At 37.2% G+C, this 24,233-nt stretch overlaps 1 protein-coding gene across 1 annotated transcript; it reads left to right on the top strand.

Moving 5' to 3' along the window:
* The first annotated feature begins 1,646 nt into the window (after positions 1-1,646).
* LOC105445880 (myosin-2-like) lies at positions 1,647-8,070 on the top strand. The gene is made up of 5 exons (XM_030997309.1): positions 1,647-2,445; positions 2,875-2,938; positions 3,425-3,714; positions 4,041-4,378; positions 7,921-8,070. Exons 1-5 carry the CDS (start codon positions 1,647-1,649, stop codon positions 8,068-8,070), a joined length of 1,641 nt encoding a protein of 546 aa, XP_030853169.1.
* The last annotated feature ends 16,163 nt before the right edge of the window (positions 8,071-24,233 follow it).

Genomic DNA, 24,233 nt, shown 5'->3' with positions numbered 1-24,233 from the left:
CCATTAATTTGATTATCATACCATCCATTGAAATGCATGAACAAGATTCATTTTTTCTATTAGAGTTAATATGCATGCTCATATCATCTCATATCCTCGGTTGGTAACCAATCGAATAATCACGGTGATTTTATAAGATATGGGATTTTGAGACCATCCTGTAAATTCATTTGAAACAGGCATGGTGTGTACTATGTTCCATTCCCCCAACATCTACCCGCTCCCGTGTTGACATGGTTGAAGTTAATCATCTGACCATGGATCTACGTGAGACATACGGCCATGATCTGACGATCCACATTCATCAATTTAAACATAAATAATATATCTGAAACGACTTTGACATTATATTTGGATAAAACATAAATGAAAGCATAAAATAGAAATATACCTTCCACTTATCTGCTTGTATACTATATCATGCAATTTAGTGCTTAATATCCATTTTCCTTGTACTGGATACAGGTTTCTAACTTTGAGCCGAGACATGGGGGTGATTAAAGTTAAATATAATTATGGCAATGCTTACATCAAATACCGATATTATATCAATCGAACCTAACGTGGTCTTGATTTCATTTATTTATTTATTAATTAATTTTTTACTAAGTACAGATCTTTAGATTTCCTAATATTGTTTCATCTTCTTTTTTACATCGAAGTTGTAGTAGTTAAACAATATTATTAACAAACAAAATCAGTCTATTCTATCATGATTGTCCCGACTAAATTTACTATCATGAATATTAAATTTCCTTGACATTATTATAGTTGTAAATGTATTGCTATCGCATTACTCACTTTATTTAATCCTTATCCGGTTCCTCTTCAGTCTCCTTTATCAACCTTCTCTTTCTCTCTCCCCCTCCCTACTTTTCTCACTCGACTTTGCCCATTCCTTTTACAACTTAAATTTGGCAGGAAATTGTATGCCACTGAGAATACTGATGAAACACACATATATGATGATGATGATGACTCACATCATTTGTATGGCGCCATTTATCTGTTTCAAAAACATTCAAAGGCTCGAGCACCTCCAATAAAGTTAGCATTTAAATGTCTGAAGGAAGATGTGGGTTTTGAGTGAAGCATTTCAGATTTTCAGATTTTCTCCATTCGTTTGTGTCACCACCCCCCCCCTGGAAGAAAAACAATATTATGTGACGTAGGTGTGGTATGTAGATGTCATACAAAAATCATGAGTTTGGACGTAATGTCGAGTTTAACTCATTGAATATGTTTCGATTGAATAGGCCGAGTCCCTCTATGTGCTATATTTCCTTACGGAGACATCCCCACAGCGAGAAATAAATTGAAGCATCTCGGGATCACTGATATGTACGAAATACCTTACCCTGATAAAGTTCGCTCAAATGATGGTGACTTGCAGTGGCTTGACCTTCTACGTGGATGCCTTCACGAAGGTGACAGAGCAAGGTATGAGAAACAGATGAGCTCATTGGTCGCAGAAATGACGAAGAAACTTGAGTCTAAGCAACAACGCGTAGACACTTTGACCGAAATCGTAGGAGAAAAAGAGCGAAATGAGCCGACTCTAAAACTACTAAGTTGAGGAGTAAAAGAAAGGAAGAGAGGAAGACGGAGAAAGGTCTGAGAAAGAGAGGCGCTCATTGGCAGAAGATATGACGAAGAAACTCGAGTCTAAGCAACAGCATGTAGACACTTTGATGGCAACCGTAAGGGAGAAAGAGCGAAATGAGACGACTCTAACACAACAAGTTGAGGAGCTAAAGAAAGGAAGAGAGGAAGACAGAGCAAAATCTGAGAAAGAGATGGGTGCATTAGCAGCAGATATGACGAAGAAACTTGAGTCTAAGCAACAACGCGTAGACACTTTGATGGAAACCGTAGGGGAGAAAGAGCGAAATGAGAAGATTCTGAGACAGCATTTCGAAGAGCTAAAGAAAGGAAGAGAGGAAGACAGAGCAAAATCTGAGAAAGAGATGAGTGCATCAGCAGCAGATATGACGAAGAAACTTGATTCTAAGCAACAGCATGTAGACACGTTGACAGAAATCGTAGGGGAGAGAGACCGAAATGAGACGACTCTAATACAACAAGTTCAAGAGCTAAAGAAAGGAAGAGAGGAAGACCGTGCAAGAGCTGAAAAAGACAAGCGCTTATTGGCAGCAGAAAGGAAGAATAAACTCGAGTCTAAGCAACAATGCGTAGACACTTTGATGGAAACCGCAGGGGAAAAAACACAAAATGAGACGACTCTAAGACAGCAAGTGAAAGAGCTAAAGAAGAAGCATGATTATAAGGAACAACTTTTTGAGCAACTTGAGCGTGAGACCTGGAAGTTGAGAACCAAAATTCAACTAGAAAGTGAGATACGATCAGCAGAGCAGAAGAAGAAAGCAGAGACACATCAATGGAGTTTCATTCCTTGGGTGACCTCTGGGAAACAAGCTCAGGGTGGTAAGACTTTATTTTCATTCTCCCTTTCAACTCCTTTTCTATTATACATAATACTATATAACTCATATTCCATTTTTGTCACTTTTTAAAATATTTATAATGTGAAGCTTATCAAGTCTAATATGGTCTATATAGCTCCCTTTACCCTATTTTGCTACTTTGAAATACTAAGAATATCGAGTTTATCACAGTCCATAATGATCCTTAACATAAATGTATATGTTTCTTGTTTGTTTTTGTTGTCATTATGTCAGAAATAACGCCATTCGATTAAATTATCCAAGAACACTGGAGCTATGCAATGCTTGTTCATTATAGACACTTTAGAAGTATAAAAAAACATAGAAATGTAGTGAACGATAAAGATCATTCAAAATATTTATCTTATTGTTTTTTCTCATCAAAACTGACTTCATTCCTTCATGAAAGGCACATCTTCATTTGAGGATAATTCAACCGGAGGACTGGGAAGGAGTGATACATTACAAGCAGGGTGAGATGAAATATATTTACTCTTTACATGACAATGAACGCATTATTGATCTTATAGTGACAACACTATTATGGAATGTACTTTTGTGTGTAAAATGAGTGGTGCTAAAATGTCAATAACAATTATACAAGTACGGCAGCGCTTAAGTTATATGGATGCAAAATCATGTTGGTAAATGTTATGACCACCTACATGTGATTATGTAGAACCAAAATTGAGTAAAAGATTAAAACTCATTCACAAAAAAAAAATGAGAATTGGGCTGCATTAAAGTCTATGGTAATTAGAGTTAAAAGTGAAATCCTTTCATGAATATATAATCAGTAATTTGAGCATGGTCTCATCACCGGAATAACGCATGTTCCCGTTATTTTTTCTTCACCGAAGTAAAGATTTCAATTATTTTTTTTATTAAAGTTGATACGTCATACCTACGTTCTATGACCGCCCCATGTTTGTCTTTTTTGTTACCATGTACCATTCTAGAGAGGAGCCCCCAGATGATGAGTTTGCAGGCATATTACAGCAGATAGCTGACGATCTTTACGATGAAGCCAAGATCGACAGCCTTGCTGGTCAGCTGGGAATCCTACATGGGGATATACAGAGAGCGCTCATGACCAATGTGAAGTTCAACCGTGTTACCAGTGATGGAACTCGCCATATACTGAAACAATGGAGAAGAGGTGTGTCCAGGGAAGATGAACGGATTGAGCTTACGAAGGCAGTGCACGCTGCCAAGTTGGTCAACCTTGCAGACCTGTACCTCAGCGAAGGTAAAGTTTTTTTTTCATTAATAACGATTGTAGTTTCGTAATAAGGACCCCATTCAACCCTTCAGCAACATGCTGTTGTAGTTGGTGTACAATACGGCCCATGTGTTTAGATACCAAGGTGACGTAATGCAGAAAAAAATAGCTGTGCACACAAAAAATCCAAACAGATGCTGACTAGTAACATCAAGTTCTCTTCTACTATTATAAAAATACAAGAAATTTGAAATTCAATGCGATAAGTTCTACACAATTATGATAATTCCGATTCGATGTCAATTGAGATGAAAAAAAAACAATTATTTCTTTTCTTTCTTGCTGCCGGTCAGGTGTAGCAGAAGAACAGATCGATTTGGAATGTGCCAACGAAGACGACAATGATCAGCAACTCTCTAATACAGATGACACCTCTCTAGAACAGGACCGGACCAAAAGACACATTGACATCCAGGTACTTCAGGAAACTACAGCAAACAATAACCACACTCCTCGAGATAGTCATACAGGAAACATGGCTGCCAAAGCACAGGAGAACGTGACAGATGGTAGTAGGAGTCAACATCTTGACCAATCGCCGGAGTGCACTACAGAGGACTTGGATGAATCTGAAGTGACTTCTGACGAAGTGTCCTCGGAAGAAGTTCATCCTGGAGATGATATGAACAGCGTTAGTAGCATTTAACCTTCTGAACAATCGCCCAGCCATGAAATACAAGTCCTACCTGAAGACATATCTGAGATTACCCCTCTGGTATCTTATGGTGGGAAACCCAACGAGGAATCCACCACCTTGGATAAAAGCCATGTAGGCGGAATCATAAGTAACGAAGAAGATCTGATTTCTCAACTTGTTCTTACTGATACATCCCCGGAGAAAATATTGCTAATGTTCCTGGTAAAGATAGTAATGGATGCTTCCCAGAAAGCATTCAGTTTATAAGGAATTACTTGACTTGACGAAAATGGCGGAAATGGTATGTTTTCTATCGCACATTTTAATTGTAGAAGTTTGAAGAGAAATTTCGAAACTATGAGTAATTTTTTGAAATGTTTTACACATACATTTTCACTCATTGGATTAACAGAAACATGGTTAACCAATACAGATACACCCCTTTTAGAATTGCCAAATTATATTTTTATTACAAACAACCGTCAAAACAAGTGTGGTGGAGGAGTAGGTATTTATCTTAACAATTGTTTAAAATTTAAAAGACGAGAAGATTTAGAGATATTGAATGACTGTGTAGAAACGATTTGTGCTGAAATTTATTGTCATAATAACAATGTTGTTATTATTGTAGTATATAGACCTCCAAGTAAACCATTATCAACATTTTTGGAAGGTGTTGAACTAATAATGCATAAAATATTGAATGAGAAGTAAGAATGTTACTTTCTTGGTGATTTTAATGTTGACCTACTTTCTCCAAGTCCATCTGTCAGTACTTTTGTTGATTTATTTACGTCATACTCTGTTTTACCTGTGATATCAAAACCAACCAGAATTACACCTCACTCTGCAACCCTCCCCATCCATATATTTACAAACGAATCTGAAAATGTTATTAAGTCAGGTATACTTGTTTCTGATGTCAGCGATCACTTACCAATTTTTTTAATCATTGATAGCGATTTTGTGAATGAAATAATAAGTTATGTAACATTTAAACGTAAGATTGACGATGATTCCATTGTAAGATTTTGTATACTTTTACGTAATCAAAATTGGGAAGAAGTTTATAAATCAAATGATGTTGATCAAAAATTTAGTTCATTTCTTGATCAATATATTTTACTTAATAATGTATGTTTTCCATTGAAAAAACTGCAAAAAGAAAAAAAGTGATAAACCATGGTTTAATGCATCTTTGAAGAAAAAATGCAAAAAAATAAATAAATTATATCATAGGTTTATAAATAATCCTACTCCTCATAGGGAAGCTAAATTTAAATGTTATAGAAATGTTGTAAACGACGAAATACGAAAATGTAAACGTGATTATTATAATAATAAATTTAATAGTTGTAGAGGAAATATCCACAAGACCTGGAAAGCTATAAATGACGTTTTGAAGAAATCTAATGGCAAGAAACAATGTCAGACTATATTGTATAATGGTGAATTAACTGATGATAAAAATGTAATTGTTAATGGTTTCAAAGAATATTTTGGTACTGTTGGCACTAAAATTGCTGATAACCTGCCGAATTTGAATGTAGATTTTAACAGTTTTTTAAATAATGTAAATTATTCTCAATCAATGTTCTGTGAATCCATAACATTTGCAGAAATTCTAGATATTGTACAAAAAAATTAAGGATAATGCAAGTCCAGGTGACGACGACATTAATACAAAAGTTTTTAAAAAATCTATCTGTTTTGTTTTAAAACCATTGTGCGATATTTTTAATCTCTCTCTAGATAATGGAGTGTTTCCTCATAGACTTAAGATTGCTAAAGTTATCCCAGTTTTTAAAAAGGGGGATCGAGCCCAATTATCTAATTATAGACCAATTTCGCTTTTATCAATTTTTGTCCAAGACTTTCGAAAAACTTGTTTATTTGAGACTTATTTCATATATTGATCAAAATCAGATTTTATACAAAAGACAGTTTGGATTCAGAAAAGGTTATTCAACATATATGGCTCTTGTAGAATTAACTAACAAAATATCTCTAGTATTCGAGGAAAAGAAATTTTTTATTGGTATATTTTTAGATTTATCGAAAGCATTCGACAGCATTAATCACAAAATACTTTTAAACAAAATGGAACGCTATGGTATAAGAGGTACACCCCTAAAATGGTTTCGGAGTTATGTCAGTGATCGTAAACAATATACATTTATAGACAACCACAAATCTGATTTATGTAATATATCTGTTGGTGTGCCCCAGGGATCCGTTTTGGGGCCCCTATTATTTCTAATGTTCATAAATGATCTTCAATTTATTAGTGATGTATTATACTCAATTATCTTTGCCGATGACACAAGTCTCTTTATTTCGGGTAATGATGTAGCAGAAGTAAATAATGTATTGAACGTAGAAATGAAAAATGTTACTAAGTGGTTCTCTGCTAATCGATTGGCTGTAAATATTGATAAAACTTGTTACATGATATTCAAACCTAAGAATAAGTTCATTAATGAAGACTTAATACAAATATTTATTGGAGATTGCTTAATACGACAAGTTAAACAAACAAAATTTTTAGGAGTTACAATTGATGATAAAATAACATGGAAATTACATATTGATGACATTTGTTCAAAAATTTCTCAAGCCGTAGGGGTAATGAATAGATTAAGAACTGTTGTTCCAATGAGGATTCTTTTAACCCTGTATTACACAATGATTTTACCTTATTTATCATATTGCAATATTGTATGGGGTAACAGTGCACTGTATCTTAGAAATAGAATTGGAGTACTCCAGAAGCGTGCAATACGTGTTATTTGCAATTCACAACCTCTTGCCCACACAACCCCTTTATTTCAGCAGTTGAGTATTTTAAAAGTGGATCAAATGTGTAGTTTGCAAATTGCAATTTTTATGTACTCCTATTTTAAGAACATTTTACCACTTCAAATTGTACAATTCATAGCCATAGTACCAGAAATTAAAATCACTTAAGATTACCGTTATATAAATATAGTTTCTCTCAAACAACAATTTCTTACACTGGTGTAAAATCCTGGAATTCAATACCAGTAGAGATTAAGAACAGTCCGACACTTTCTAATTTTAAACGTAAACTTAAACTGTATATTTTACATAAAAACAATTCACAAACTTATAGTGGTACAATATAATTTTTTTGTTTGCCTGTTTAATTTGCCAACTTAATTTTGTTTTATCATGTACTGTACGTCGCTATTGTTTGTGGGTTTTTGGTTTGTTTTTTGTTTTTTATTTGTTTTTATATATATAAATATCCATAATATCTAATATTGTTCTGGGTATTAGCCTCGACAGGCCCCTGGCCTTTGTTGGTCCCCCCCCCCACATGTTTTTTTTTATATCTACATGTATTTAGTTGTTCTTAGATTTTGTTCGCTATTTGTTTCTCTTAATATTATTGTTTGTTAATTGTGTATTTTGTATACGTCTGAACATGTATGTATACTTATTGTTTTTTATGAACCACATGTGGAAATAAAAACTTGAACTTACTTACATTATTTTAGCTTACGATGTTTTAGGTCTACTCCGGGGCCCTTCATCAGGGTGACTGGTCTTTAGCGCCAAATGATTGTTGGTCCATGAACACGGTGACGTGGTCGAGGAACGTCGGCATGGTCGGCCTGATGAAGCGTCTGTGGACGGAAGATGTCGAAAGCGAAAAGAAGTAAATCCAGTTGACTTTTTTGCTGGGATGGTTGAAAAGAGTAATAGACGTACAACTTCATAATCATTCACTGCCCATAATACAAACACCGCATATGTAATTTCAACAAAGTGACTTTATAAAATATACAAGAATGGCATGCAGAGCAGGATGTTTTTTAATGTAGATTTGAGTTTTCTTTTTGGCAAGATAAAGAAGATATCTGGATATAGAAATTCAATTAAAAAAATTCGAGTTGTAATTACAAGAGTCACTTCTTATAACCGGAGCAATTCAATTTTGTGTGTATCTACCGCCACTTTGAAATAGATAAAGTAAATGCAAATACGTGAAAAAAATAACGAACTCAATTAATAAAGAATGAATATGAAATAACGAATAACTTAAATAAAGAGTATAAACATTGATTGTATAAGACACAGCACTCTTTAGAGAAGTATATCTATCACAGTTTCTTTAGAGTTTTTGTTTGTCTCTGTTTGTACATATTTGTCCACGTACGTGTATATCTAGACATACTGAACGTATATGTATATTAAGGCTGATTAGTTGTCATTCGGGCCATTTCCAGTTTGTCCAACCTTGTCTATGCATATATAACCTGTTTCTATTCTTGTATTCAGTCTCATATAGTCTTGGTCTTTGATGCGCCTGGTAAACTTGTAATTTTCCAGGTGTCTGTAATAGAAATATTATTGATTTGTTCTACATTTTGTTTGTGGCCATATACACAATTTATTGTCCGCAAAGTATAACATATAGTTTTTTTTCTAATGTTACAATTTGGGGTGGTAAGCAGTAACTAGCGTTATTCTAAATTATGTAGTCGATGGCATTTAAACTACGTGGAAATTTGACGACTAGGCAACATGGACAGTCTTTTTTGGAACGAATTATAGGCGAATCGATGTACACCGTAAGGATATGAAAGATTAGATGGATCGATCAACAAAGGAAATAGATGACCTACATTCACTAAAATTAATAGGCGTTGCACCTAAAATTGCATATAATAAGGAACAAAAATGCATATTTAAATTCTTCAAATTGGAAATATGACAAGATATAGCTAGAATTCGGACCAAAATGTCTTGCCATGTGTGCTTGCGTGTATATTCGTGCGCGTGTGCGTGTGTGTATGTGTGCGTCCGTGTGGGCTGAGCATGTGACTTTCAGCAAGAATGGGTGAGTCGATTTCCTCTCATGTTGGTGATGCCGTTAAACTAAGGTATACAAAGGTGTTTATATCAAACACAATCAGCTCTCGATTTTGTTTTAGATTGTTGTTGAACCAGATCTAAAACAACAAAAAAGTATTTGTAACTGTTTTGTTTTAATGTTTTGAATGCATGTTAAACTAACAGAAAAGAAAAAAAGGGGAAAAAAGATTTTTTTTAAAATTTTATATGAATTTATTTTAAGAGCATCTCTTCTAAAATATTTTATACCCTGGTGGAAGCATACCAGGCGTTCTACCATTAGTACATTGTATTCTGTATATTATTTGCTACATGTTTTCTTATGATATATAATAACGTCCTTTGTAATTGTTGGGATTATAATTCTGATTTCATCCATTATATTTTTTCATATGTTATATGTTTATTTTTATGTCGTTGTCCATAGTACCGGGTTTGATATTCCAACATTACTGTTATTGCTATTCCGACCTTACAGTTCCTAAAAATGTTATTTGTTAAATGTTTAGTTTAAACGGAAAAAAATACACAGATTACATAAGAAGACTTACTTAGACATGGTGTAAATGTAGGCCAATATGGTGAAAACATATTACCAGTTGGCTTATTACCAGCAGAAACTCATTTGGCTGTACATAGATGTAGTCATACACTGCAAATATTCACAATGAAAAGAACTTCCGTAAGTTCTTGATATGTTAAAAAAAAAATAGATGAACATATATTTCTATGCGCTTGTTACATCAATCGTTAGTACTGTGTATAAACATAAATGTTCTTCGCATTGAATGTAACTAAACAATAATCGTATGTACAGTATGCAGACCTATCTGTGGGCAAATATTATATGAGCTTAAAGCTGGCATCCTATTCAAATCAAGCAACTCTTGTGTTTTGTGTATCCTCAAAATTGCAAATTTATGTTTTTTCTGTATAGAACTTGGCAAATTTAGTTGAACCTAGAAATGATATTTTATATTTTAAGTCATATACACTTGTCATCATGTATATCACAATGGCGGGGAAAATGTATGTAGATGATACTCTGAAAATTATGCAAGAAATAAAGTGACAAGACTTTTTTCTTCGTGCGAATATGTAAGCTACTTATACCTTTCTTTGTCTTCCTCAACAAATTACTAATGTGAGTTTCTCTACCAGATCGTTCATCAGCTTAACATTGGTTAGTGTAGATTATGCAGGTTAGAAGGGGGAGAGGGCTACACTTCCATGATGATACATGTAACAGAGAGGAGCATTTGCGAAAGAGTTTTTGTGTGTATTGAAGAGAGAAGTATTTACAAAGAGGGAGAGGGAACTGGAGAGAGAAATGCAGAGAGATCTAAAGAGGGTGAGAGAGAGTACGGAAGAAAGAACTAAAGAGGGGAGAGAAAGGGAAATATATAGGAAACATGAATGCGGTCCCTCCGTTCCCGGAGTAGGTGAGGGGGCAGTGGTTTTTATAATTATAAACAGTGGCCAAGCTACGTGGGAGCACAGAACACGTGCCCAGAAATGGTGATTAGTGGTCAAAATGAAGGGAAGTAAACGGAGAATAAGAATGGGAGATAGAAAATCGGTAACGTGAACTGGTGAAATATGATGATACAACCCTTTCCACAGGCGCTATTTACTGTATAATTCCTGTACTGAGTGGAAGAGAACGGAATATTAGAGTAAAGGAGGATAATGAGGGCGAGGGGGCAGACAGCGATACAGAAAGAATGGTATGAAAGAGAGAGAAGAAAGAAACAATTAAAGGTAAAGACCAGTTTTGGAAACGCCCCCTTCTAAAAAAAAAAAAATGAAATGGAAGCTCTTATTACCAATCATGTGAAAGAATATGTTTTGACTAATACGTGATCATACACATTTTGCCGGGAAACCGCCTACTTATTATTTGGTAAATTATTATATATATCTGGACTGGATAGATATAGGGTAGTCCCATATACATGTTTCTGTGTACAGTGCTTGTAACTTTACCAAGACTGGGCCAAATTTCTTATCATTTTGATGATTCCAGAACCTTGCAGTACACACCAATACTTATATGCTAGATGGAGGAGCATTAGTTTACTGTTCTACACCTGTTCCACCTCCCCCTATGATACCAGTGCCCTCCCCCTACCATACCCCACTGTTTACGAGTGTGCTGACCTATTGAACACACTGATCTAAGAACATACCCCTTGGGCTCATCCTCACTGACACATACATTATGACCTTTTATTCGCTCTACGTTCTGCACCTCAACATGCCGACATAGAATCTTCAGAAAAAACGATCGCAGTTATTTTCGAAAAGTCAACAGATCAACTCAAGGACAATTTTATTACTCTATTGAATGCCCGATCGAAATCATGTTCTAACTACATGTACGTAATACCTCATTGTTATGTTCACACATTTAAATTGCTTTAGGTTGAATTTCCGAAAATAGTTGGTAACATGTACAGTGAACGTGCCGACATAGAATCATCAGAAAGCACGCACGTACCGATTTTCGAAAAGTCAAGAGCAATTTCGGTACTCTTTTGTATGCCCGATAGAAATCATGTTCTGATTACGTAATACCTCATTGTTATGTTCACACATTTCAATAGGTGACGAACAAGGCTAATTTAAATTGCGTTAAATTGATTTTACGAAAATAGTTGCTACCGTGTTTGAATTACATGTATATGTTATTTGTTTAACAGTGAACGTGCCGACATAGAATCTTCAGAAAGCACGCTCCTAACTATTTTTGAAAAGTCAAGAGCAATTTCGGTACTCTATTGTATGCCCGATAGAAATGATGTTCTGATTACGTAATACCTCATTGTTATATTCGTACATTTCAAAAGGTGACGCACAAAGCTAATTTATATTGCTTTAGGTTGATTTTCCGAAAATGATTCTAGGACACCTACCCCCTCGACATCCACACTGGACATCTGAGGGGGTAGTTTTTCGAGGGGTAGTTGTCTGGGGGTAGTTGTTCGAGTTGTAGTTGCCCGGGGATAGTTGTCGTAGGGGTAGTTGTCCGGGGGTAGTTATCCTGGGGGTAGTTTACTGGGGGTAGTTGTCCGGGGGGTAGTTGTACCAGGGGTTAGTCGTCCAGGCACGGATCCAGGATTTCTTAGGGGGGGGGCCCAAATTTGAAATTATGCGAACCAAATATTGGTACGTAATGGCGACCCGACCAACAGTGACGTAATGCGGGGGGGGGGGGGGCGAGTTTCCCCCTCCCAGACTTTGAAGTTTCATTATATTATTAGAGAAAGAAGACGATTCGTTGTACCGTTCCCGAAAATAATTCTCATCTGAATTTAGTTTTTTCCCTCCCGCGCAAAGCGCGGAAAATTTTACGATTTATTAAATTATTAGAGATAGAAGACGATCGTTGTAGAGTTCTCGACTCTTAATCCTCGTCTAAATTCAGTCCCCCCCCCCCCTCCTGCGCGAAGCGCGGAAGCTTTGACGTTTGATTAAACTTTTAAAGAAAGAAGACGATTCGTTGTACCGTTCTCGACCCTTTATACTCGTCTGATTTCAGTTTTCCCCCTCCCGCACGAAGGGCGGAAGCTTTTACGTTTCATTAAATCATTAGAGAAAGAAAACGATTCGTTGTACAGTTTTCGACTCTTAATCCTCGTCTAAATTCAGTTCCTCCCCCTCCCCCTCCTGCTCTAATCGCGGAAGCTTTGACGTTTTATGAAACTATTAAAGAAAGAAGACGATTCGTTGTACCGTTCTCGACCCTTTATCCTCGTCTGATTTCAGTTCCCCCCCCCCCCTTTTCCGCGCGAAGCGCGGAAGCTTTTACGTCTCATTAAATCATTAGAGAAAGAAAACGATTCGTTGTACAGTTTTCGACTCTTAATCCTTGTCTAAATTCGGCCCCCCTCCCCCTCCTGCGCGAAGCGCGGAAGCTTTGGCGTTTTATTAAACTATTAAAGAAAGAAAACGATTCGTTGTACCGTTCTCGACCCTTTATCCTCGTATGATATCAGTTCCCCACTTCCCGCGCGAAGCGCGGAAGCTTTGACGTTTCATTATATCATTAGAGAAAGAAAACGATTCGTTGTACAGTTCTCGACTCTTAATCCTTGTCTAAAATCAGTCCCCCCCCTCCCCCTCCTGCACGAAGCGCGGAAGCTTCTACGTTGCATTAAATTATTAGAGAAAGAAGACGATTCGTTGTACCGTTCTCGACTCTTAATCCTCGTCTGAATTCAGTCCCCCCCCCCTCGCGCGAAGTGCGGAAGCTCTTACGTTTCATTTAATCATTAGAGGAAGAAAACGATTCGTTGTACAGTTCTCGACTCTTAAGCCTTGTCTAAAATTAGTCCCCATCCCCCTCCCACTCCTGCGCGAAGCGCGGAAGCTTCTACGTTTCATTTAATCATTAGAGAAAGAAGGCGATTCGTTGTACAGTTCTTGACTCTTAATCCTCGTCTGAATTCAGGTTCCCCCCTCCCGCGCAAAGTGCGGAAGCTTTTAATCTTCATTTAATCGTTAGAGAAGAAGACGATTCATTGTACCGTTCTCGAAAATAAACCTCATCGGAATTTAGTTCCCCCTCCATCCCGCGCGAAGCGCAGAAGCTATTGCGTTTCATTAAATCATTAAAGATTCGTATTACCATTCTCGCCTCTAAATCCTTGTCTGAATTCAGTTCCCCCCCCCCTCCCCTCCTGCGCGAGGCTTTGACGATTTATTATTAGAGAAAGAAAACGATGTGTTGTACCGTTCTCTATACTCTTAATCCTTGTCTGAATTTCAAAGATGTTCTTTGTCTGCTCCTTTTTCTTCCTACGTCCTCTTCCGATTGGAGGGGGACCCCCCCCCCCTGGCTACGCGCCTGCGGTCAGATAAACACATCTTGAAACCTTGTCCGACCCCGCAAGCTCAGGGGTTTAAGGCAATAAATTACGATCAGATAAGCATTCAGGGGCCCGCCTTAGGGCCCCTGGTGGGGTCGAGGCGGCGGAGCCGGCCCCGGAAGCTCGGGGGTTTTAGGCGTTTAATAAAGTTCAGATGAGCACATTTTTGTGTATACCTTATTATTTTGTGACACTGGCAAGTCACTATTTGGCGTGGGGTACAGGGGGCGGAGCCCCAAAAATCAGGGGTTTTAGGCATTAAATTAACGTCAGATGATCATCTAAGGGCCCGCAGTAGGGCCCTAGATGGAATCCAGGGGGCAAAGCCCCCGGAAGCTTAAGGGTTTTAGGCATTTAATCACGGTCAGATGAGCATATTTTGATGCCTCATTATTTTGTTAACACTGGCAGTTAACTATTCTCACCTTCTTGCTCTCATTCTATTTTATTTCTCTTCAATATACTTTGTCAAGAAAAGTGTGGGGGGGGGGGGGGGGAGCTCGAGGCTCTCGATCCCCGCCGTACCTCGGGCCCTGACATGTACGAATCTCAAGAATCATATTTTTTGCCTGGTTGTAAATTTAGGAATTTGTCATTTTTCAACAAACACATACAAACGTATAATTTACTAAAAAGTAAGGAAAAATTTCGGAAATTATGTCATTTCAGCATTATTTGTAATCCACCGTTGTGGAATTAGAAATAAACCACGTTTGAATTTTATTTCCCCCAAGCCCCCCCCCCCCCCCTCTATCAGTACGCCAGTATCTCCTCTTTTCCTTTTTTCTTTCCCTTTCCTTCCTTCTCTCTTATTTTGTTTTGATGGGGGGAGGGGGGGGGGGGGTAAACAGCCTGGGAGGCAAGGCCCTTTCGGCCCCGATCTCCTTCTTCCCCCTTTTCTTTTCTTCTTCCTCTTCTTTCTTTCCCTTTTTCTCCTTTTTCCCTTTCCCTTCTTTTCCTTTCTTCTCTTTTTTTTTTTTTTTTTTTTTTTTTTTTGCGGGGGGGGGGGGGCAAGGCCCGCTCGGCCCCCCTCCCTGGATCCGCGCCTGCCTATACTTGTTCCAAACAAGTATTACAAATCTAGTTTTATGGGTGTTCTCTACCCTGACGCTGGGGGTACTGTTCAGCCATTCGAGGTAGAGAGGTAGAGAGGAACTGGACGATAGATGGATGGGGGGGGGGGGGGGGGGGAAAGGCATGTAGAGATGGCCGTCTACTATGTATAGAGACATTTGTGTGCTACTGGATAAGGACCCTCCATCACTAGAGGGAAGAATAATGAGAGACTACAAAGAGGGGAAGGCATTTAGTTATTTTGCCAGTTTCTGGTTAGGGAGACATTTGTTTCATCTCCTGTGAGAAAGCTGTCTGAAATTCAAAATGTATTTGATACTTGAATAAATTTAGTTCATTTTCTAGACTGGTTCATGTCAAACCGTTGATTCTACTTTCTTGTGAGTATACACTGTAGTCAGAGAGAAAGAGAAGTAACACGAGTAAAGAATGAAAATTGAAAAAGAAGCCAATATTTGAACGAGGAGGAGAAAATGGAGATTACGTTGTTGCCCATCAAGTTGGAATAATTGTTCTTACTGTTTGTACATAATGGTCATATATTATAAGAACTGTATTGATCAATCTCAGGAGTCTTACATGTAGATTGATTAATACAGTTTTGAGATGATGATGATGATTGTGATGATGAACGAGAAGGAGAAGAGAAGGAATATATCAAGAGTTGATGAAGAAAAGATTGATAGAGGGGTTACCATTACAGAGAGAGAGAGATAGACTAACATGAGGAAGGGAGAGCAAGAACAAGGCTATGACATAGGGGAAGAGATAGAAATCAAAATTATATTTATACAAACATTTACTAAATTAAAATAATAAATTAGAATACAAGGCGAGAGGAAAGAATGCAAACTAAAATTAAGCAAAGACCATCACTATATCGTTCACATTATAATATAAATTAAGAAAAGGTACATGGAAACATGTACATTTGTAAAATTCAATCTCTCATTCTCTTGATCTTCCTCTTCACACCTAATTCTTGCTCTCCCTGTCTATCTCTCCCACCCCTCTCCGTCTCTCTTTCTCTCTCTCTCTCTCTTTCTCTCCCCCTCTCTCTCTCCTTATTATCACTCTTTCTCTTTCATTAAGTGTCGACATCTCTCTCAATGCCTCTCTCTGTTTCTATGATGTTTCTCTTGTTAAATATTTTAAACATCAGGTCTGTCTGACCTTCCTCTCTTGAATAAATCATGAATAACTTCAACTCAGTGTCCTACATACGGTAATGATTGCTTAGTAGTCATTTACAACCCTCGCTGTGTTGTTTGATTTTATTTATAAAATAAATATAACCATGAGATCAATATCAACAGGTTTAATGCAATGCATATAAGTTGACATCCTATGAAGAAGTAGTACCACCCCCGCCCCCCCCCCCACCACTCCGGGAACGGAGGTACCGCATGCGTGTTCCCAAATTCTCTGGCTCGTAACAAAATTAAAAAAATTAAAATATAAAAAAAACGCTACTTTTAAAGCGCTTACCACCAAAATCTCTAAGCGCCATAACAAACAAAATTAGACTGATAAACAATTACATATTAAAGGTAAAGACCAGTAATGGTCATGCGATTGCATTGTGAAAGAAACGTTGTGGAATCGATCAGAAAAGGTTGATCATCTAGCATCTAGCATCTGCAAGGTTCTGGAATCATCAAAATGATAAGAAATTTGGCCCATTCTTCGTAAAGTTACAAGCACTATACACAGAAAGATGTATATGGGACTACCCTATCTCTCTCACCAGACCAAGAGAGAAATAAATTTACCAAATATATGAATTAGTAGGCGGTTTCCCGGCAAATTTTTTATCATCATGTATTAGTCAAAACATATTCTTTCACATGATTGGTAATGAGAGCTTCCATTTCATTTTTTGAAATTGGGGCGTTGCCAATACTGGTCTTTACCTTTAAACTAAACAAAAAAAGTGTGAATAAACCTACAAATTACAATACATATACCGTACATGTACATCAAAGTGAACAGAACTTGGCCGGAGATTTGTGGATTCTCTGGAGTTTTGCAATGAAAAAGATCTGCCGGTATTGACTTAACACAGGGGACTTATGCTAAAAAAAAAAAAGGGGGGGGGGTGCTTGGAACACGCATGTGCTTACCCTAAATAACACTGTCTCCCACTCTCACCTGGGATTACCTCGATAAACTGCGGAGGAACGCCCGGTTGGTTAACTCGCGGTGTGGACGGATATAGCTCAGTTGTTGCGTGACAAGCTAACAGCCTTCTATCTGAATAGCTCAATAAGAAGATGTAGGTCCGTGACAGGAAGGAAGGAAAGTATCAGATGCCGTGTTGCGGCGACAGCTTCTAGTTTTTCTTTTTAATGTTTAAAGATATCCACATCCCTGCTGGAAAGAACACACTCATTCACACTCATCCACAGTGTGAATCACACTGTGTTTCACACTGTGAATCACAGTGTGCTCCACAATGTTAAATTGGGCGCTTCACACTGTGCTCCACAATGTTAAATTGGGCGCTTCACACTGTGCTCCACAATATTAAATTGGGCGCTTCACACTGTGCTCCACCACCAAATGTTTTCCTTATAATTTCTTACAGTCTAAAACTGCCTATGAAAACATTCTGATACTTTAAAGCAACTATTTCGCAACTGATTTGCACAGTTGACTTTCATTTCAAAGATATTAGATATAGTGCATTTCAAGGTACAGGTGAACTTGCTATGCTACGCTCTTCTCTTATCTATCTATCCCTCAGTTACCCCTCTAGCTCCCATGTCCACTGTCTTCATCATCTACCTTAATCATTGATTGTCTTCTCACTTTTATCCCTCCCTCACGTTCTGTCTCTCTCTCTCTCTCTCTCTCTCTTTTTCTCATCCCAACGAGCACTGTCCCACCCTCCCTCCCTCTCTCCCTCCCTTCCTCCATTCCCCTCTCTCCATCTGTTTGTCTCTACCTCATTTCCCCGTATTCCTCTCTCTCTCTCTCCCTCCCTTCCTACCTCTCTGCCTCCCTGCCTCCATCTCTCTCTCTCTCTTTTTCTCTCTCTTTCTCCCTTCCCCTCTCTCTCATCTTCCCTCTCTCTTTCTTTAAATCCATCGCACCCCCCTTCTCTACCTCTCTGCCCCCTCTCTCTTTCCACAACTCTCGTCCTCCCCCTCATTATATAATTCTCGATATATTTGTATTTCCTGATCACCTGTTTCGTTTTGTACCCTTATCAAACATTTTCCTCTTCCGAATCTTGACTTTTCCTCTCCGTTTTGTAGAAAACAGCTGCAGATTTCAGCGATCCTATGTTGTCAGTAGCTGTTATGCTACCTACGCCTTAATGGCCGGGTATGCCGATACCATCGGATGCTTTAGGCGTCGTCTAAGATCGTGGGCCCGCATGGCTGAGAAGTCCTCCTAAAAGCTGAATTGATTCGTATTCGTTTGCATTTTAAATGTTAAAAATCATGGTGCATACTAGGAGAGACGCGCAGTGGTTTCAATGTTGTGTTTATTTCTCTATGATTAAATCCTACTCCTTCTCCTCCTACATCCTTATCCTCGTCATCAACAACGCCATCATCATTTTTTAATCATCAACATCAATGTTGTCATCATCTTCGTCATCATCCTCATTTAAATCCAAATTTAAATTATTATCGTCAATATTATTATTATCATCAATTTCATCATTAACGTCATAATTTCAATTACAGTGTATTATTATTATTGTTGTCATGATAACCGTCATCGTCGTCGTTGTCGCAGTTTTACTCTTCGTCGTTATCATCATCTTCTTCGCCACCAACTGTTAAAAGAGACTGAATAAATCCAACACGATAGCTACTATTTTCCGGACGTATCCGAACACCTACCCCCTGAACATCCACCCCCGGATAACCACCTCCAGTCAACTACCCCCTTGGACAACTACCCCTTAGGGTAACCACCCTCTAGGATTACTACCCCCTGGGACAACTACACCCGGACAACTACCCCCAGTAAACTACCCCTAGGACAACTACCCCCGGAAAACTACCCCCTATGACAACTATCCCCGGGCAACTACAACTCGAACAACTACCCATGACAATTACCCCTCGAAAACTACCCCCTCGGATGTCCAGCGTGGATGTGTGGAAAATCAACCTAGAATAATTTAGATTAGCTTTGTGCGTCACCTTTTGAAATGTACGAACATAACAATGAGGTATTAAAAACGTAATCAGAACATGATTTCTAGCGGGCATACAATACAGTACTAAATTACTGCCCTTTCCTTGATCAGTGGACTTTTCGAAAATAGTTACGAGCGTGCTTTCTGAAGATTCTATGTCGGCACGTTCACTGTTAAACAAATAACATATAATTAAAACATGGTACCAACTATTTTCGGAAATTCAACCTAAAGCAATTTAAATGTGTAAACATAACAATGAGGTACTACGTACATGTAGTTAGAACATGATTTCGATCGGGCATTCAATAGAGTACTAAAACTGCTCTTGAGTTGATCTGTTGACTTTTCGAAAATAATTGCGATCGTTTTTTCCGAAGATTCTACATGTCGGCATGTTGAAGTGCAGAACGTAGAGCGAATAAATGTCATAATGTATGTGTTGGTGAGGATTAGCCCGAGGGGGGTATGTTCTTTCATCAGTGTGTTCAATAGGTCAGCACACTCGTAAACAGTGGGGTATGGTGGGTCCGTGCATTGGTAGGGGGAGGGCACTGGTATCATAGGGGAAGGGGGAACAGGTGTAGAACAGTAAACTAATGCTCCTCCATCTAGCATATAAGTATTGGTGTGTACTGCAAGGTTCTGGAATCATCAAAATGATAAGAAATTGGGCCCAGTCTTGGTAAAGTTACAAGCACTGTCCACAGAAACATGTATATGGGACTACCCTATATCTATCCAGTCCAGATAGATATAATAATTTACAAAATATATCAATTAGTAGGCGGTTTTCCCGCAAAATTTGTATCATCACGTATTAGTCAAAACATATTCTTTCACATGATTGGTAATACGAGCTTCCATTTCATTTTTTTGAGAAGGAGGCGTTTACAAAACTGGTCTTTACCTTTAATTGTTTCTCTTTTCTCTCTCTTTATTACCATGCCCCCTTCTCTTTGTGTCGCTGTCTGCCCCCTCCTTATCCTCTCTTTCTCTAATATCCCGTTCCCTTCCACTCAGTACAGGAATAACACAGTAAATATCGCCTGTGGAAAGGGTTGTATCATCATATTTCACCAGTTCACGTTACCCATTTTCTATCTCCCATTCTTATTCTCCGTTTACTTCTCTTCATTTTGACCAGTAATCACTATTTCTGGGCACGTGTTCTGTGCTCCCACGTAGCTTGGCCACTGTTTATAATTATTCAAGCACTGCCCCCTCACCTACTCCGGGAACGGAGGGACCGCATTCATGTTCCCTAAATATCTTTCCCTTTCTCTCCCCTCTTTAGTTCTTTCTTCCGTACTCTCTCTCCCCCTCTTTAGATCTCTCTACATTTCTCTCTCCAGTTCCCTCTTCTTCTTTGTAAATACTTCTCTCTTCAATACACACAAAAACTCTCTCTCGCAAATGCTCCTCTCTGTTACATGTATCATCATGGAAGTGTAATCCCCTCTCCCCCTTCTAACCTGCATAATCTACACTAACTAATGTTAAAGGCGAGGGTGAAATCTATTTCCCGTCCCTCTGGTGTTAAATACTTGCCTGTACCCGTTGATGACAATGTGTTACATTTTGACTGTATAATAATTATACCCTCCCCGCACCTTGATTAACTTTCGAAAACACTTTACACATGAGAGAGATATCAATGCCAGACGTTTATTCCAATAATTTATTAAACATTTTGTTGCAAACTCTTTGATTCTCTTGCAAGTAAAATTATGTTAAGCTGATGAACGATCTGGTAGAGAAACACACATTAGTAATTTGTTGAGGAAGACAAAGAAATGGTATAAGTAGCTTACATATTCGCAAGAAGAAAAAAAGTCTTGTCACTTTATTTCTTACATAATTTTCAGAGTATCATCTACATAAATTTTCCCCGCCATTGTGATATACATGATGACAAGTGTATATGACTTAAAATATAAAATATCATTTCTAGGTTCAACTCAATTCGCCAAGTGCTATACAGAAAAAACATAAATTTGCAATTTTAAGGATACAAAAAACACAAGAGTTGCTTGATTTGAATAGGATGCCAGCTTAAAGTTCATATAATATTTGCCCACAGATAGGTCTGCATACTGTACATATGATTATTGTTTAGTTACATTCAATGCGAAGAACATTTCTGTTTATACACAGTACTAACGATTGATGTAACAAGCGCATAGAAATATATGTTCATCTATTTTTTTTAAAACATATCAAGAACTTACGGAAGTTCTTTTCATTGTGAATATTTGCAGTGTATGACTACATCTATGTACAGCCAAATGATTTTCTGCTGGTAATAAGCCAACTGGTAATATGTTTTCACCATATTGGCTTACATTTAAACCATGTCTAAGTAAGTCTTCTTATGCAATCTGTGTATCTTTCCGTTTAAACTAAACATTTAAAAAATATTATTTTTAGGAACAGTAAGGTCAGAATAGCAATAACAGTAAGGTCAGAATATCAAACACGGTACTATGGAAAACGACATTAAATTAAACATATGACATATGAAAACATATAAAGGATGAAATCAGAATTATAATCCCAACAATTACAAAGAACATTATTATATATCATAGGAAAACATGTAGCAAATAATATACAGCAATGCAATGTACTAATGGTAGAATGCCTGGTATGCTCCCACTAGGGTGTACAAGGTTTGAGAAGAATGCTCTTAAAATAAATTCATGATATAATTTTTAAAACAATCTCTTTTTTTTCTTTTGTTGTAATTTTCTTTTAGTTTTACATGCATTCAACACATTAAAAAAACAGTTACAGATAAAAATTACAAAAAAATACCAAAAAGAAAAAAAAATAAATAAAAAAAAAAAAAAAATCGGTTTTTAGATCTGGTTAAGCAACAATCTAAACAAAAATCGAGATCTGATTGTGTTTCACATAGACAATGGTGTATACCTTAGTTTTACGGCATCACCAACATGAGGAGGAAATTGACTCAATCAGTCTTGATGACAGTCACATGCTCAACCCACACGGACGCACACATACACACACACGCACACGCGCAAGACAGTTTGGTCCGATTTATTTAGCTATATCTTGTCATATTTCTAATTCTAATTCGAAGAATTTAAATATGCATTTTTGTTCTTTGCAATTTTAGGTGCAACGCCTATTCATTTTAAATGAATGTAGGTCATCTATTTCCTTTGTTGATCGATTCGTCTAATATTTCATATCCTTACGGTGTACATCGATTGGCCTATATTTCGTCCCACAAAAGACTGTCCATGGGGTCTAGTCGTCAAATGTCCACGTAGTTTAAATGCCATCGACTACATGATTTAGAATGACGCTATAGGTTGTTACATTAGACAAAAATTACTTTATACTTAATCGCGGACAATACATTTTGTATAATGGCCACGATAAAATGTAGAACAAATCGATAATATTTCTAACAGACACCTAGAAAACGACAAGTATACCAGGCGCATCAAAGACCAAGACTATATGAGACCGAATACAAGAATAGAAACAGGTTATATATACATAGACAAGGTTGGACAAACTGGAAATGGCCCGAATGACAACTAACCAGCCTTAATAAACAGATACAGGTATGTTCAGTACGTCTAGATATACACGTACGTGGAAAATATATCAAAACAGAGACAAAAAAAAAACTCTAAAGAAACTGTGATAGATATGCTTATGTACAGAGTATTATATATTTTATGATCAATTTGCTTACCACCCCAAGTTGTCACATTAGAAAAAAACTATGTTATACTTTGCGGACAATAAATTGTGTATGTGGCCACAAAAATATGAAGAATAAATCGATAACATTTCTAACAGACGCCTGTAAAATGACAAGTATACCAGGCGCATCAAAGACCAAGACTATATGAGACCGAATACAAGAATAGAAACAGGTTATATATGCATAGACAAGGTTGGACAAACTGAAAAAGGCCCGAATGACAACTAACCAGCCTTAATATACAGATACAGGTATGTTCAGTACGTCTAGATATACACGTACGTGGAAAATATATCAAAACAGAGACCAAAAAAAAAAACTCTAAAAAAACTGTGATAGATATCCTTATGTACAGAGTATTATATATTTTACAATCAATTTGTTTAATAATAATTTAAGATATTTATTATTTTCGTATTCATTATTCATTCATGATTGATTTCGTTATTCGTTTATTTACTTATCTATTTAAAAATGGCAGTATATACACAAATAACAACGATCGTTGCAGCTTTTTTAATTGAAATAATTCGAGTATTCTGTTTCGAATTAAGATTTCTTTTAAAAAGTACTGTGAAATGAAAAGGACTAATATTATAGGATTGATCAAACCTAACAATAAATTAAAATTGCTCCGGTTATAATAAGTGACTCTTGTACTAAAATTGATCGAATTTCTATATCCAGATAATTTGCCGAAAAGAAAATTCAATTCTACATTAAGAAACATTACGCTCTTCAAGCCTTTATTGCAATATCTTAAGAGATTCACATTTTTAAAATTATATGTGCAGTGTTTGGAAACAATAAAGTTCAGTTAATGTTTATGAAGGCTATGTCTATCACTCTTTTCAACCATCCAGGCATTATATAATATATATATATAAGAAAAGTCAACTAGATTATTTTGTTTGTTGCTTATGACGTCTTAGGTCTATAGACGCTTCATCAGGCCGACCATACCGACGTTCCTCGACCACGTCACCGTGTTCATGGGTCAACAATCATTTGGTGCTAAAGACCAATCATCCTGATGAAGAGTCCTGGAGTGGACCTAAAACGTCGCAAGCTAAAATAATGTAAGTAAACTTGACATGATGAAGTTTCTCTGGTGATTCC

Source organism: Strongylocentrotus purpuratus, unplaced genomic scaffold (assembly GCF_000002235.5).
Source record: "Strongylocentrotus purpuratus isolate Spur 01 unplaced genomic scaffold, Spur_5.0 spur5_scaffold_4, whole genome shotgun sequence".
NCBI lineage: Eukaryota > Metazoa > Echinodermata > Echinoidea > Camarodonta > Strongylocentrotidae > Strongylocentrotus > Strongylocentrotus purpuratus.
The sequence above is the reverse complement of the archived record's forward strand: the minus strand, read 5'-3'. Positions and strand labels throughout refer to the sequence as shown.